This window comes from Chrysochloris asiatica, unplaced genomic scaffold (genome assembly GCF_000296735.1).
Source record: "Chrysochloris asiatica unplaced genomic scaffold, ChrAsi1.0 scaffold00014, whole genome shotgun sequence".
Taxonomy (NCBI): Eukaryota; Metazoa; Chordata; class Mammalia; order Afrosoricida; family Chrysochloridae; genus Chrysochloris; species Chrysochloris asiatica.
In genome coordinates, this window is record NW_006408532.1 from 7,021,806 (window position 1) to 7,035,986 (window position 14,181).

The 14,181-nt window shown below is 48.7% G+C and overlaps 1 protein-coding gene across 1 annotated transcript; it reads right to left on the reverse strand.

The window, feature by feature from the left end:
- Window positions 1-283: 283 nt before the first annotated feature.
- PTGES2 (prostaglandin E synthase 2) lies at window positions 284-11,421 on the reverse strand. The gene is made up of 7 exons (XM_006834979.1): window positions 11,151-11,421; window positions 3,945-4,142; window positions 3,201-3,259; window positions 2,601-2,750; window positions 1,873-2,073; window positions 1,221-1,338; window positions 284-412 (listed from the first exon to the last, which is right to left on the reverse strand). Exons 1-7 carry the CDS (start codon window positions 11,418-11,420, stop codon window positions 284-286), a joined length of 1,125 nt encoding a protein of 374 aa, XP_006835042.1. The 5' UTR covers window position 11,421.
- Between the last annotated feature and the right edge of the window lie 2,760 nt (window positions 11,422-14,181).

The following is a 14,181-nucleotide window of genomic DNA, read 5'->3' on the forward strand; positions in this document are numbered from 1 at the left end:
GGTGGCCTCCGCTGCACTGGGGTCAGAGAGAGAGCCCCTCCAAGGGCTGCTGAACGGAAACTGAGCATGGGCCTTCTTCAGTGTCATAGGCCCCAGTAGGAATTCAGTGTCAAAAGCGAGAGGGCTCAGGGGGGCTAGTCTCGGTATCCATATGATGAGGAGACCACCAAGAGGCAGAATGGTGCTGTGCCCCCATAGCACTCAAACACCACACCAGTCAGTGCTGGCCAAGGGCTCCGGTATCCCACCGCCAGCGTCCTCCCCGTCCTCTTGTTGGGGGTGCTCAGTGCACTGGGGGGGTCTCTGCGATGGCCTTCTCCACCCGCTGGTACCAGGGCTGGATGAGTGTGTGACGCATGAGGTCATCGAAGGCCTCCAGACCCTCCATTACACGCAGCACGCCATACACCGCCTGTGTGGGGAGCAGAATGATCACTGGCTTAGTCCAGAGCAGGGCATGTGGGGCAGAGATGGGGGGTGGGGGTGGGGTAGGGGGGGAAAGGTCTGAACCTGCCTCAGCCTCTACCAGTTGTGCCTGGGGCCAGTCACCTTCCCCCCATCCCATGCACCCACCCCCCTAGCCCTAGCCCTGAGATTTCCATGACCTCTGAAAGGCCAACTGTATGTGCAGAGTGAGAAGAGCAGGGTGTGGCCACAGGTTTCCACTGCCTAGAACCCAAGTCTCCCATTCTAGGCAAAATCCCACTGCTGAGCTTCCTTTGGGAGAAAACCCTCATAGAACTCAGCTTCTGAGGTGTGGAGGAAAAGGACCCTACCCCAGAACTAGGTCTACCAATCAATGGATTATACTCTGGATCATGGGGCTGCTTCAAGAGGCGCATCTTAGCCAGGCCAATGAGATGCTGTCCCGTGATTTTTTCTGGGTGGCAACCTGGAGCTGCAGGACCCAGGCCTGCTTCAGGCGGAACCAACTCCAAAAGGTGGCAATAGTGAGAGCCTATGTTCTGGTAACACTACTCGGGCCCCTGGAACCAGCCTGACCTGAAGGCAACCCCTGAATTTGTCAGTTATGTGAACCAATACAGTTCCTTGTAGTTGGTTTTTCTTATGCCACTCTGAGTTGGGCTTCTGCCCGACAACAACAGATGGAGCCAGCTTTCTCTGGGGAGTTAGGGGGCTTCCAGATGTCGGCATTTCAGGGCTTTCTCTGCCTCTTTCTTTGCCCCTCTGTCCGGTCACTCCCCACTACCACCACTCACCAGATCAGCAAGGTTCGGCTTCTGGCCTCCCATGAAGGGCCGGTCTTTGCCCACAGCGGCCACCCACTTGTTGGCGGCTTCATAGAGGTCCTCACGCACATCATCCTGAAGGTGGTGCCTGGAGGGGTGGGGGAGAAAGTCCATCAGGGCAGGGCCTGCCCCTCCCAGGTGGAAACCAGCTTCCTCTGGGGAGAGCAGGAAGGCCTAGGGGACAGGGTTCCTCTGCTACACCCCAAGTGGGCACATCACACCTATAGAGCCCAAGAGACCTCATTAATCACTGCCCCAGATACAGAGATCATGGCACAGAGAGGGCAAGACACCTGGCCAAGGTCATCAGCAAGAAAGAGAGACAGAGGAAAGCCCAAGGCAGGGACCCAGGCCCCTGGGCTCCAAGGCCAGCCTTGCTTCCCTTTGCTGGAGAAGAAACAATCATGAGTCATGGGTTTGAGTCCTGGCGCTGCTAAGTGAGTATGTGATTGGTGCCTTCTTCCATTCTGAGGGGTTGAAGGGATCATTTTCAGGACTGAGAATCCACAGCCCAACACTATAGTCTTGAAGGTGGGTGTCCAAGGGCTTGGGGTTGAGGGAGAGAGGAACAGTGCCCCCCCCCACACACAAATATGCACACACACATGTACCATCACCTGACCTGCTCTTGAGTCGCTTGCTGATGAGGTACATGGCAGCTGCACCCACATACTTGGCCACGGCACCTTCCACAGCCCCGAACTTGCCCTCGTGGACAATGTAGTCAAAGGAGGCCAGGGCCTCGGCAGGCGTACGGTACACGTTAGGGGAGATCAGGTGCACCAGCCAGTCATCTGCCCACTGCCGCCACTTCATCTCCTCCCTGTGGGTATGGGAATGAGGGACAGTGGGGGGTGGGGTAGGGAAGGGGTTATCACTCCCTATCCTCACAGCTATATCTTCCCAGGCCCACTAAAAGGTGAAACCAGGTGGACTTCCCAAGCCACATGCCCAGGGTGTGTGGGGAGCAGAACAGACTATGTATGGATGGGAAACTGAGGCCTTTGTTGTTATTAAGTACCATCAAGTTAGTTCCAACTCATAGCAACCTTGTATAGGGATTTTGAGGCTATAAATCTTTGCTGGAGCAGAAAGCCTCATCTTTCTCCCAAGGAGTGGCTGGTGGGCTTGTACCACCAATCATGTGGTTCATAGTCCAATGTATATCCTACAGAGCCACTGTGCTCCCTGGGAAGGTCCTAACTAAGATTTAATCCCAGGCTCCTGCCAATCCAGCCCTCGAGGTCTCCTAGACCACTTACCCTCACAGCATCCCCCTCTGCCTGGCCTTGTTCTGGGGAAGCCCCCCATTCTCACCAACTCCCCTGAGCCAACCCCAGCTCCACTCACGTCCTCGCCTCCTTCCCGCCGTATATCCGCTGGGCCTCCTTCTCATCTAGCATGAGCCAGTACTTGTTGCAGAACTCGTTCACCTCCTTGCCCTGCTCATTCACGGCCTTCATGGATGGGTAGTAAGTGATGACCTCCTCCAGAGGCTGCCTTCAGGAGACATCCAGAGACTCATCCCCAACTTCCTCCTAAGCCCTTGCCTCCTCCTGTCCACCCAGCCTGGCCCTAGTCCCGGAGTAAAGACAGGACAGACCCACAAAGGCTCTCCACCCCTCCTACAGGTGACCCAGAAAGCCCTACAGCAAGAGAGATTTAAGGTAGAAAGATGAGGCTTTCTACTCCCGTAAGGATTTACACCCTCGGAAACCCTGTACAGGGTAGCTATGGGTCGGAACTGACTTGACGGCACTCAACAACAACAACAACATCAGAAGCACTTCCCTGACAAAGGGAGATGTGCCAGGACAAGGGTGTCTCGGAGTAGGCCCCATGGTCTCTTCTGGAAAGTGATGCTCCCATGAAGGCAACTCAGGCGAGGCCTCCCTGGGGCCAGGAGAATAGAGCCACAAGAACCAGCCTGGGCCTCTGAGGGTTCCTTACCCCGACACCAGGTAAGTCTTGAGGGCGCTGATGATAACGGAGGAATCATTCAGTTGTTGCTGGAAGACAAGAGGCTGGTTTACCTCAGCAGTTTCCATAGGATCACTGGGCCCACTTAAACAATACCAACGGCCAGACACTCCGAGGAAATGGTCAGCGGAAGACTGGGCATTGTTTATTCATCCCTGGGGGGTTTAACCCTAAAACCAATGTCCACTGAGTTCTCCTCCTCCCCCCAGGATCCAGTCTACGCCCTCCAGGAACCTCTCTGTCCTAGGTAAGCAAGACCCAGGGTCCGAGCCGCTGGTCCCCTCACTGTGCCTCCTGGTACTAGGGGGCAGGTGAGCTTCTAGATTCTACATTCTGGGTGCTGAGGACTGTACCAGCCTAGAGATAATGTTCAAGTTGATGAAAAGAAACAAGCCCAGAAAGGTAAAGTGATTGGCCCCTAGTCACATAGCAATCAGGCCTTGAACTCAAACTACCTTGACTTCAGAACTCATGTTCTCCTGCCTCACTTAGACCCAGCTGGTATTTGGTGCTGCTAAGGAAAGCCAGAAGCCAACATGTATTGACCATCAACTGTATATCAGCTACTTTCCCCTTCTAATTCTAAGTTGAGGCCTAGCAAGCCCACGCCTGCAGAGCAGACTCAGGGTGCCTAATGCCAGCTTGTGGCTGTCCTGGGCTCCAGAAGTAACTAGGGACAGGAAAGAGGTGGAAAGAGGTCTCCCCGAGGCTCACCAAGCAGTCTCCCTCCTGGGCCAGCAAGATGGGCACTTTCCTGTAGGAGGAGAACTTGATCTCGGCCCTGCGCACAGGGTTCACTTCCACCACCTGGTAGGGCAGGGCGTGGAAATCCAGGAAGGCTCGGACCTTGCTGCAGAAGGGGCATGTCTTGTACTGGTACAAGGTCAGCTGCAGGTGGCTTGACAGGGACAGCTGCATGGGGCAGAGGCACAGAAGGCACCTGAGAGGCCGGTGTCCCAGGCCCAGACCTCAGTCCCCCAGCAAGCAAACATACGAGGAGGCTTCAAAAAGTGTGTGGGGGAAAAAAAAAAGTGTATGGAAAAATGGGATGAAGAGAACTTTCTGAAGCTGCCTGTATTTCTCAGGGAAGGTTTCAGAGGTGGCCTTGAGAGGAGCTGGAGGAATGTGGGAGCAGTGCAGAGAGAGAAGGAAGCATGGGGGGAGGGGAGCTAATGCTGTGAGTGGACAGCCCAGGTTCAAACCCCCACCAGCAAATTTTCCTGGGCGGCAGGTCAAGCGCATGTGGAGGTCTGCATAGGAGTCCTCTGTCCAACTCTGGAGGACAGCTCTCCTCTCCCGCCTGTCCCAAGGGGACACCAGACAGTCCCTTGCTGTGTACCTCACATGTAAAACAACTACTTCAATGGGGAAGGCCCACCCTCACGCCCCAGCCCCAGGGGCAGTGTTGGCCAGAGGTGGGTTCTACCTCAGATCTCTAAGAGGGACAAGTTGTATCTGGGCCATGGCCCTGGACTCTGCATTTTAGTAGGAAAGCTCCCAGGTGAGCTTGCAGCACATTCATGATTGAAAGCCACAGTTGCATATCACCCCCTTCCCTGTTCGGATGGGAAGTCAAGGCCAGGGCCTTGGATGTCTACAGGGAAATACAGTGCTGCCAATCTCTCCCCCTGCACCCACCCTCTTCCCCCAGATCCAGCAATCTGACACTGTGGGTGGGTGGTGGGGGCGAGAGCAGAGACAAGGGGCTGTGTTGGTGCTGGGTTGTAATATAAAGTGTTTCAAGGAGGCAAGGCCACAATCCTGCTGGTGGGACACTTCCCTACTCCTTTATATCTCAGGGCCTAGATTCTAATAGTCGTCATTGTTAAGTGACACTCAATTGGTTCCCACTCATAGCAAGCCTGTGTAGGATTTCCAAGGAGCAGCTGGTGAGCTTGAACTGCCAACCTTGGTTAGCAATCCAGTTTTTATCTTACAGTGCCACACCAGGATTCCCATTAGCAGTTTGAAAATACTAATAATTATACAACCTGAAGATTAGAGATGAAAAAGGGTCGATACCACCACTCATCTGTCAGTTTGTTGTACTGGCTCGCGTGTTGCTATGTTGTTGGAAGCTAAGTCACCTCACCGGTATTTTAAATACCAGCAGGGTACACCCATGATGGGCAGGTTTAACCTGAGTTTTCAGACTAGGAAGGAGAGGCGGACTACTTCTGAATGTTTAGTCACTGCAAACCTTATGACTAGCAGTGGAACACTATCAGCACCAGAATACTGAAAATTGAAACCCGATGAGGAGTATCAGAATCTTGACAGATATGGTGCTGGAAGATGCGCTCTCGGGTTGGAAGGCACTCAAAACGTGACTGGGGAAGAACTGTCTCCTCAAAGTAGAGTTGACTGATGGCACAAATGGAGTCAAGTTTTCGGGACTTTCATTTGATAATGGGGCACAACTCAAAAGGAGGAGAAACAGCTGCAAACATCCATTAATAATGGGAACATGGAATGTATGCAGTATGAAGCTAGGAAAACTGGAAGTGGTCAAAAAGGAAAGGAAACACATAAAGATCATTATCCTACGCATTAGTGAGCTGAAATGGACTGGTATTGGCCATTCTGAATATGATAATCAGACAGTTTACTATGCTGGGAATGACAAATTGAAGAGAAATGGTGTCTCATTCATCATCAAAAAGAACATTTCAAGATCTGTCTTGAAGTATAATGCTGTCTAGGAGGCAGACCAGTTAATACTATTATTATTCAAATGTACACACCAATAACTAACACCAGTGATGATGAAATTGTGGCATTGTTAGACTGCAAGGTCGGCAGTTCAAGCTCACCAGCTGCTCCTCAGAAACTCTATACAGGGTCACTATGGATTGGCACCAAGGATCTCTGGTAGCGTAGCACTTACAAGTCAGGCTGCTAACCTCAAAGTCAGCAGTTCAAAACTACCAGCTGTTCCGTGGGAGAAAGATGAGGCTTTCTGCTCCAGTAAAGATTTATAGCCTCAGAAACCCTGTACATGGTCACTATGAGTAGGAACCGATTCCATGGCACACCACCTCCACCACCATGGGCTGGAACTGACTCGACAGCACTTCACAAAAACAACAACCAGTTTACTAAGTCTAAAACTGATCAAACATGCAATCAAGATATATTGATAATTACTGGAGATTAGAATGTGAAGGTTAGAAACAAAGAGGAAAAATCAGTAGTTGGAAAAAGATGGTCTTGATGATAGATAAGATGCTGGAGATTGCATGAGAGAATTTTGCAACACCAAAGACTTGTTTATTGCAAATACCCTTTTTAAACAAAATAAAGACACATGAACCTCACCAGATGGCATACACAGAAATCAAACTGACTACAACTGTGGGAAAAGACAACGGAAAACCTCCATTATCATCCACCAAACTAATACCAGGGGCAGACTGTGGAACAGATCACCAATTGCTCATATGCAAGTTAAGGGTGAAGCTGAAGAAAATGAAAACAAGTCCACAAGAGCCAAAAATTAAACCTTAGAAATCATCTCAAGAATAGATTTGACGAGAAAAGTTGTGGGAAGACATCAGCACATCTTATAGGAAGAACGGAAAAGGTCATTAAGAAGACAAAAAAGGGATGTGAGAGCGATCTGGCTGTGATATCTGTCACCCCATTGATCACCAGGATTGATTCGGCTGATCTGGCTGGCTAGGCCGGTGTCTCCTCCTTCCCTCACCTCTCCATGTGTGTCCCTCCCAGAGCTGACGCTTGGTTGAAAAGGGCGACCTTCCCTGATAGAGGAGGGCCATCCTTCAGTCAAGGGTATATGAGTAGCCATGCTCCCCTGCTAGACCCTCCAAACAAGCTCTCAAGAAAGAAAGGGCCAAGAAGAGTGTCAGAAGAGACTCTGAAACTTGCTCTCCAGCATAGAGATGCTAGAGCAAATGGAAGACATGAGGAAGTCAAAGAGCCGAACAGAAAATTTCAAAATGCAGCACGAGAAGATAAAGTCAAGTATTATAATTAAATGTGCAAAGACTCGGAATTAGAAAACCACAAGGAAAGAGCATGCTCAGGATTTCTCAAGTTAAAAGAACAGAAGAAAAAAATTCAAGCCATGACTTGAAATATTGAAGGATTCTATGGGCAAAATATTGAATGATGCAGAAAGCATCAAAAGAAGATGGAAGGAATACACAGTCACTGTACCAAAAAGACATGGTCAATGTGCAACCATTTCAAGAGGTAGTCTATGATCAAGAACCAATGGTAATGAAGGAAGAAGTCCAAGGCACACTGAAGGCATTGGCAAAGAACAAGGCTCCAGGAATTGATGGAATACAAATTGAAATTTTCCAACCAAGTGATAACAGCAATTCCAAAAGAAATTTGGAAGCCAGCTACCTGGCCAACTGATTGGAAGAGATCCATATTTGTGCCCATTCCAAAGACAGGTAACCCAATGGAATGCAAAAGTCACTGGACAATATCATTAATATCACATGCAAGTAAAATTTTGCTAAAGATAACTCAAAAATGGCTACATCAGTATATTGACAGGGAATTGCTAGATTCAAGCTAGATTCAGACAAGGGATATCACTGCAGATGTCAGATGGCTTTTGCTGAAAGCAGAGAATACCAGAAATATGTTTACCTGTGCTTTATTGACTAAGCAAAGGATTTCAACTGTGTGGATCATGACAAGCTATGGACCACACTGCGGAGAATGAGTTTCATGAACACCTAATAATGCTCATGAGGAACCTGTACTTAGACCAAGAGGAAGTGTTTGAAAAGAACAAGGGGGCAGTGAATGGTTTAAAATCAGGAAAGGTGTGCATCAGGGTTGTATTCTTTCACCGTACTTATTTAATCTGTACACTGAGCAAACAATCTGAGGAGCTGGATTATATGAAGAACCTGGCATCAGGGTTGGAGGTAGACTCCTTAAGAACCTATGATATGCAGATGATACAACCTTGCTTCCTGAAAGTGAAGAGGACTTAAAATACTTACTGATGAAGGTCAAAGACCACAGCCTTCAGTATGGGTTGCACCTCAATGTAACGAAAACAAAAATCTTCACCACTGAACCAATAAATAACATCATGATAAATGGAGAAAAGACTGAAATTGCCAAAAACTTCATTTTGCTTGGATCCACTATTAACACTCATGGAAGCAGCAGTCAAGAAATCAACAACATACTGTATTAGATAAATCTGCTGCACAAGATATCTTAAAAGTGTTCAAGAGCAAAGATGTCAGTTTGAGAACTAAGGTATGCCTGACCCAAGCTGTGGTATTTTAAGTAGTTTCATATGCATAGGAATGTGGACAGTGAATAAGGAAGATCATAGTAGAATTGATGCATTTGGGATATGGTGTTGCAGAAGAATATTCAAAGTACCATGGGCAGCTAGACAAACAAACAAATCTGTGTTGGAAGTAATACAGCCAGAATGCCCCTTAGAATCCAATATGGCAAGACTTCATCTCTTATACTTCGGACATATTATCAGGAAGAACCAGTCTCTGGAAAAGGACATCATGCTAGGTAAAGTGGAGGGTCAGCCAAAAAGAGGAAGACCCCTAACAAGATAGGTCGGCACACTGGCAGTGGCAACGGGTTCAAGTGTAACAAGGACTGTGAGGATGGTGCAGGACCAGGCAGTGTTTCATTCGGTTGTGCAGAGCGTTGCTATGAGTTGGAACCGACTCAATGGCACAAAACTAGAGGGTAGACAGATGCTGCTGTCATATAATTTAGAAGTGACTTAAAGCAAACCCATGTGCCACAGAATGAAACACAATGCGATCCTGCACCATCCTCACAACTGTTAGGCTTGAACCCATTGTTGCAACCACTGTGTCAATTCATCACATTGAGGGTCTTCGTTTTTCACTGACCCTCCACTTTACCAAGCATAACGTCCCATTCCAGGCACTGGTAACATGTCCAAAGTACATGAGACAAAGTCTTGCCATACTTGCTTCTAAGGAGCATTCCAGCTGTACTTCTTTCAAAGCAGATTTATTTGTTCTTCTGACAGTCCATGATATATTTATTAATCTCACCAACATTGTAATTCAAAGGCATCAATTCATCTTGTCTTTCTTATTAATTGACCAGCTTTCAAATACATAGAAAGCAAATTAAAATACTATGGTTTGGGTCAGTCACACCTTAGTCCTCAAAGTGGCATCTTGGTTTTTTTGTTTTGTTTAACACTTTAAAGAGATATTTTGAGGCAGATTTGTCCAATGCAATATGTCATTTGCTTCTATGGGTGTTTTATTTGTTGTGGATCCAAGTAAAAAAGAAAATCCTTGTTAACTTCCATCTTTTTTTCCTCCCATTTATCATGATATTGCTTATTGCTCCAGTTGTATGGATTTTTATTATCGTTATGTTGAAGTATAGTGTGGTGCTGTGGGCTGAATACTCCAGTCTCGGATCTTCATCAGTAGGTATTTCAATTCCTCTTTGCTTTCAGAAAGCATGGCTGTGTCATCTGCATATCACAGGTTGTCAATGAGCCTTCCTCCACACCTGATGCCATGCCCTTCTTCATATAGTGCAGTTTCTCAGACTGTTTGTTCAGCACACAGATTGAATAAACACGGTGAATGGATTCAGCCATCAGAACACCTTCCCTTATTTTAATCAGATCTGTTCTCTTGGTCTATGTATAGGTTCCACATGAGTACAATGAAGTGTTCTAGACTTCACATTCTTTTTAACTTTACCCATAGTTTGTTAAGATCTACACAGCTGAATGCCTTTGCATCAGCAATGAAACAAAGGTAAACATTTTTCTGGTAATCTCTGCTTTCAGTCAAGCACTACCTGATACCAGCAATGACATTCCTCATTCCACATCCTCTTCTGAATTCAGCTTGAATTTCTGGCGGTTCCCTGTCTATGTACTGCTGTAACAGTCTCTGAATTCAGCAAAATTTTACTTGTGTGTGATATTAATGATATTATTGTTGGTAAGTGCTATTAATGATGGTTGTGGTGTGCCGTGGAGTCGGTTCGACTCTAGTAACCTGCATCGGGTTTCTGAGACTGTAAATCTTAACGGGAGCAGAACACCTCATATCTCTCTCTCCCCGGAACAGTAGTTTCGAACTACTGACCTTGAAGTTAGTAACCCGGCTTGTAACTGCTGTGCTACCAGAGCTCCTTATTAATGATGTTGTTGTGAGTGCTGTGGAGTCGATTTCAACCCATAGCGACCCTGTATAAGGTTTCCAAGGAGCAGCTGGTGAGCTTGAACCACCGACCTTGCAGATCAAACGACTTTGCAGTCTGACGCATTAGCCCACAGGTACCACACCACGACTCTTATTAATGATACTGTTGGATAATTTTCACGGTCTAATGATAACCTGCAAGAGTCCTGGTGTGGCGCTGTGGGTTAATGCGCCAGACTGCAAAGCCGTTTGAACTGCAAGGTTGGCGGTTCAAGCTCACCAGCCGCTTCTCGGAAACCCTATCCAGGATCGCTATGGGTCGGAACCGATTCGATGGCACTTAACAACAATGATAACCTGCAAGCGGCATTCTTTTGTGTGACCTCGGAATCTTTTGATCAAAAAAGTCCTCCTCAAACACTCAATTGTTATTAGTTGCCATGGCGTCAGCTCTAACTCTTGACAACTCCATGTGTTGCAAAGGAAAAGGAAAACTACTTCTATAGCCAGTCTGTACTACTGACGGTTGCCGCCACCCAGAGCACTTAAGAGAAACGATTTTTAAGAAACAATTCTGGGAAGCAAGTATCAGCGATCGCTCCCATTTTATATATGGAAATGGTGCGGGCTAGGAGACTTAAAACTCATCCAAGGTCACTAGCAGACGAAGGAAACAGATCCTGCCATGAGGTGCAGCGCTGTCCAGAACCAACGCACCCACATCCGGCCGGATCTAGCCAGTCCTTACCTGCGCAGCCGAGCGCTCGGCGTGGAGGTTCTGGGCGCTCAGGTGCCACTGCGTCGTGTGATACAGTCCCAGGGCGCCCCCAAGGGCCAGCGCCGCCGCTCCCAGCAAACGTTGGTTCCCTTTGCGAGCATTGATGGCAGGGCCCGGGTCGCCCGCCGCCCCTGAAAGACCGGCGCGGCTCTGCGCCCGGAACCCAGGCCGGGGGCGGCAGCCCAGCCTCCAGGCCAGAAAGCGACCCACTGGCCACAGCGCCCTTGCAGCCTGAGCCATATTCACTCAGCATTGCAGGAAGCGCTGCGGTCGGGCTCACAAAACAAAGACTAGGCGCGTTCGCCTTAAAGGGACAGCATCCTCGGCCTCTGGGGTGGGTTGCCTGGGGTTAGATAAACCGAAGTAAGATTGAATTACCCTCTCGAGATTCAGTGCTTTTACTCTGCAGTCGCTCTGAGTCTGAATTCGCCTTTACACAGACAGGGGACTTGGTTTTGTTTTGAATCCCTGGCTCTTTTGTGCAGGCTCCGAGCTTCAGCTTCCTTGTCTATAATAAATGGTTCATAGTAATGCAACAAGTGGCGCAGTGGTTAAAGCGTTGACTGCTTTAAAATCTGCTTCGAACCTACCAAGCCCTCCGTGGGAGAAAGATGTGACACTCTAAAGATTACAGTCTTGGAAACGATATGGGGAAGTTTTACTCTGTTAGCTTAGTGTTTACGAATTGGACTGCTAATCTCACGGTTAGCAGTTCGAAACTACCAGCTGTTCCGCGGGAGAAAGACGAGACTTTCTGCTCCCGTACAGATTCACAGCCTCGAAAACACTCTACAGAGTCGCTATGAGTCGGAACCGACTCCACGGCACATAACAACATAGGATTGCTATGATTCGGAATCAACTCCACGGCAGTGGGTTCTGTTTTTAAATTCATACTTCTGGTATTCATTCGAAAGAAAATAAATCCAAGCTCTTCGCGACGTCAGGAAAAGCACCATGGTTTTCAGATCAAGAAAAGTGGCGGAAAGGCCAGATCAGTCACAGAAGAGAGGTGGAAGTGACCCGGATTCTTTCTGCTGTCCCGCACCATCGCACCGTTTCTTCTATAGCTCGAACCATAAAAATTTTCCAAAGCCGTAGGGGGCCTTGAGAACCGCGTGTCTCAGATTTCTCCCAAGCGGAGGGTCCGGCAGTCCACCCGGAGGTCTCTGAAGGCAGGACGAGATAAGAGTGCGTGGGGTTCCTAAGCTGCCCTCGATTCTCTGCTGTGTTCAATCACCGTAAACCAGTGCTCAACCCTCCACTAGGCTTCTCCGCGGGCAGCCCTAGTTGGGCCCGCAGCACTACCTAAGCAGAAGCAAGGCCCAGAGAAGGCGGGGCTGGACGGAGATCCGGAGGACGCCTAGGCTGGGGGCAAGATGCTGGGGAGTCGGAAGACGCGGCGGATACAGGTCGCTGGTCGTTAGCTGAGCGGGGTGGGGCGGGGTGGGGCGGGAGTTGGGATCAGGGGGGCGGGGCTTGGACCTCCCGGTTGTATTTCAGTTTTAGGTTTGCAAATTTTCTCAGTGTTCCCAGATCCACCAGTATTCTGTCCTCTTGCGGTGCCCGAACTCGCGAGATCGGTCCCCTGGGCATGCCGGTATAGGTGGGTGCGGAATGCCAAGACGATGGTTTCGGTGAAGAAGGTGACCCGAAGGTAGGGCAGCAGAAGAGATCTTTGCTTTTCCTTAGGTTCTTCCCTGGGAAGGAGAAGGGCATTGGCAGGGGATTGAAAAAGACTAAAGAGTACTCCACGCCTGAGTGGGACCGAGTTTTCGGCGCTGCCATAGGGGTACAGGACAAGAATCTGCAGCATTGGAGAACTGCGGGCGTTCCACCTCGTTTTACTAGTGATGAAACTGAAGCGGCTCAGGGATACTCTACCTGAGTGTCAAATCACTTCAGCCCCTAGGGAAACCGAGGCACCTGATAGGGGTGGGACCTAATCGGGGCCTGCTTGGATCTGCAGGAATCTCTGACAGGGTGGGCGCACCCTTTCTGTTGAGTCAGCACCTCTGGGTCCCTGACTTTGATGGTGTGACCTGTTAACATGCTTAGAGAGTGTAGAGAGAAAATTAGTGGCTCACATGCTACCCTCTGGAGCCTCCATTATCCCGTTTTTATAATATTGGAGTAGTGATTATTATCTCCAGCATTAAATTGTGTCAAGATTAAATGAGAAAATTCATGAGGGGAGGCTAGAGGTAAGGGAGGCCCATTTGGCAGCAGCCCTTCCCAGCATCCTTTGCCACATTTAGGAAGAAAACCCAATGAGTGATTAACCCCAATGTCAAAAGACAAGGTACCTCACTCAGATTGCTATTAGGTTCCAGACCACTGCAATAAAGCGAACATAGCAGATCACATGAATATTTGGGTTTCTCAGTGCATGTAAAATTTTATGCCATACTGTAGCCTATTGAGTGTGCAATAGCATTAAAAAAAAGTTGGAAATAGTGTGAGAATTACCAAAATGTGACACAGAGACACAAAGGGAGCACATGCTGTTGATAAAATGGTGCCAATAGACTATCTGGATGAAGGGTTACCCCAAAAGGTCAGTTTGTAAAAAACCAAACCAACCAACCCCCCACCCCCACCAAGTGCAATAAAATGAGGTCTTTTTCCTTTGTTCTCCTCACCAAGATTAGGCAGGGCGTTAGTACAGTCCCAGGGCTCCGCTCTTGGCTCACTAGCCATTGCTCATTCTGTTTCATAATCCTCAGTCCCTGCATTGTCGCTTCCTTAATTCATTCCAGCCAGGGATCTTTGGTCTGTGGCCAGCATTGGGCACAGCCTTGCTTAACACCCAATGGTCTTGGGACTTAGGAACCAACTGGCTGAACTGAATTTAGCCCTCAACCCAAGTCTGAGCTTGAAAATCCAAGGGGTGTGTGTGTGTGTGTGTGTTGTGTTTCAGGCCTCTGCGGCCTCTGTTCCTGATCATCTTTCAGCCCAGCCCTTCCCTAGCCTCTATCTCAACCCCATCCTCTACCCCAGC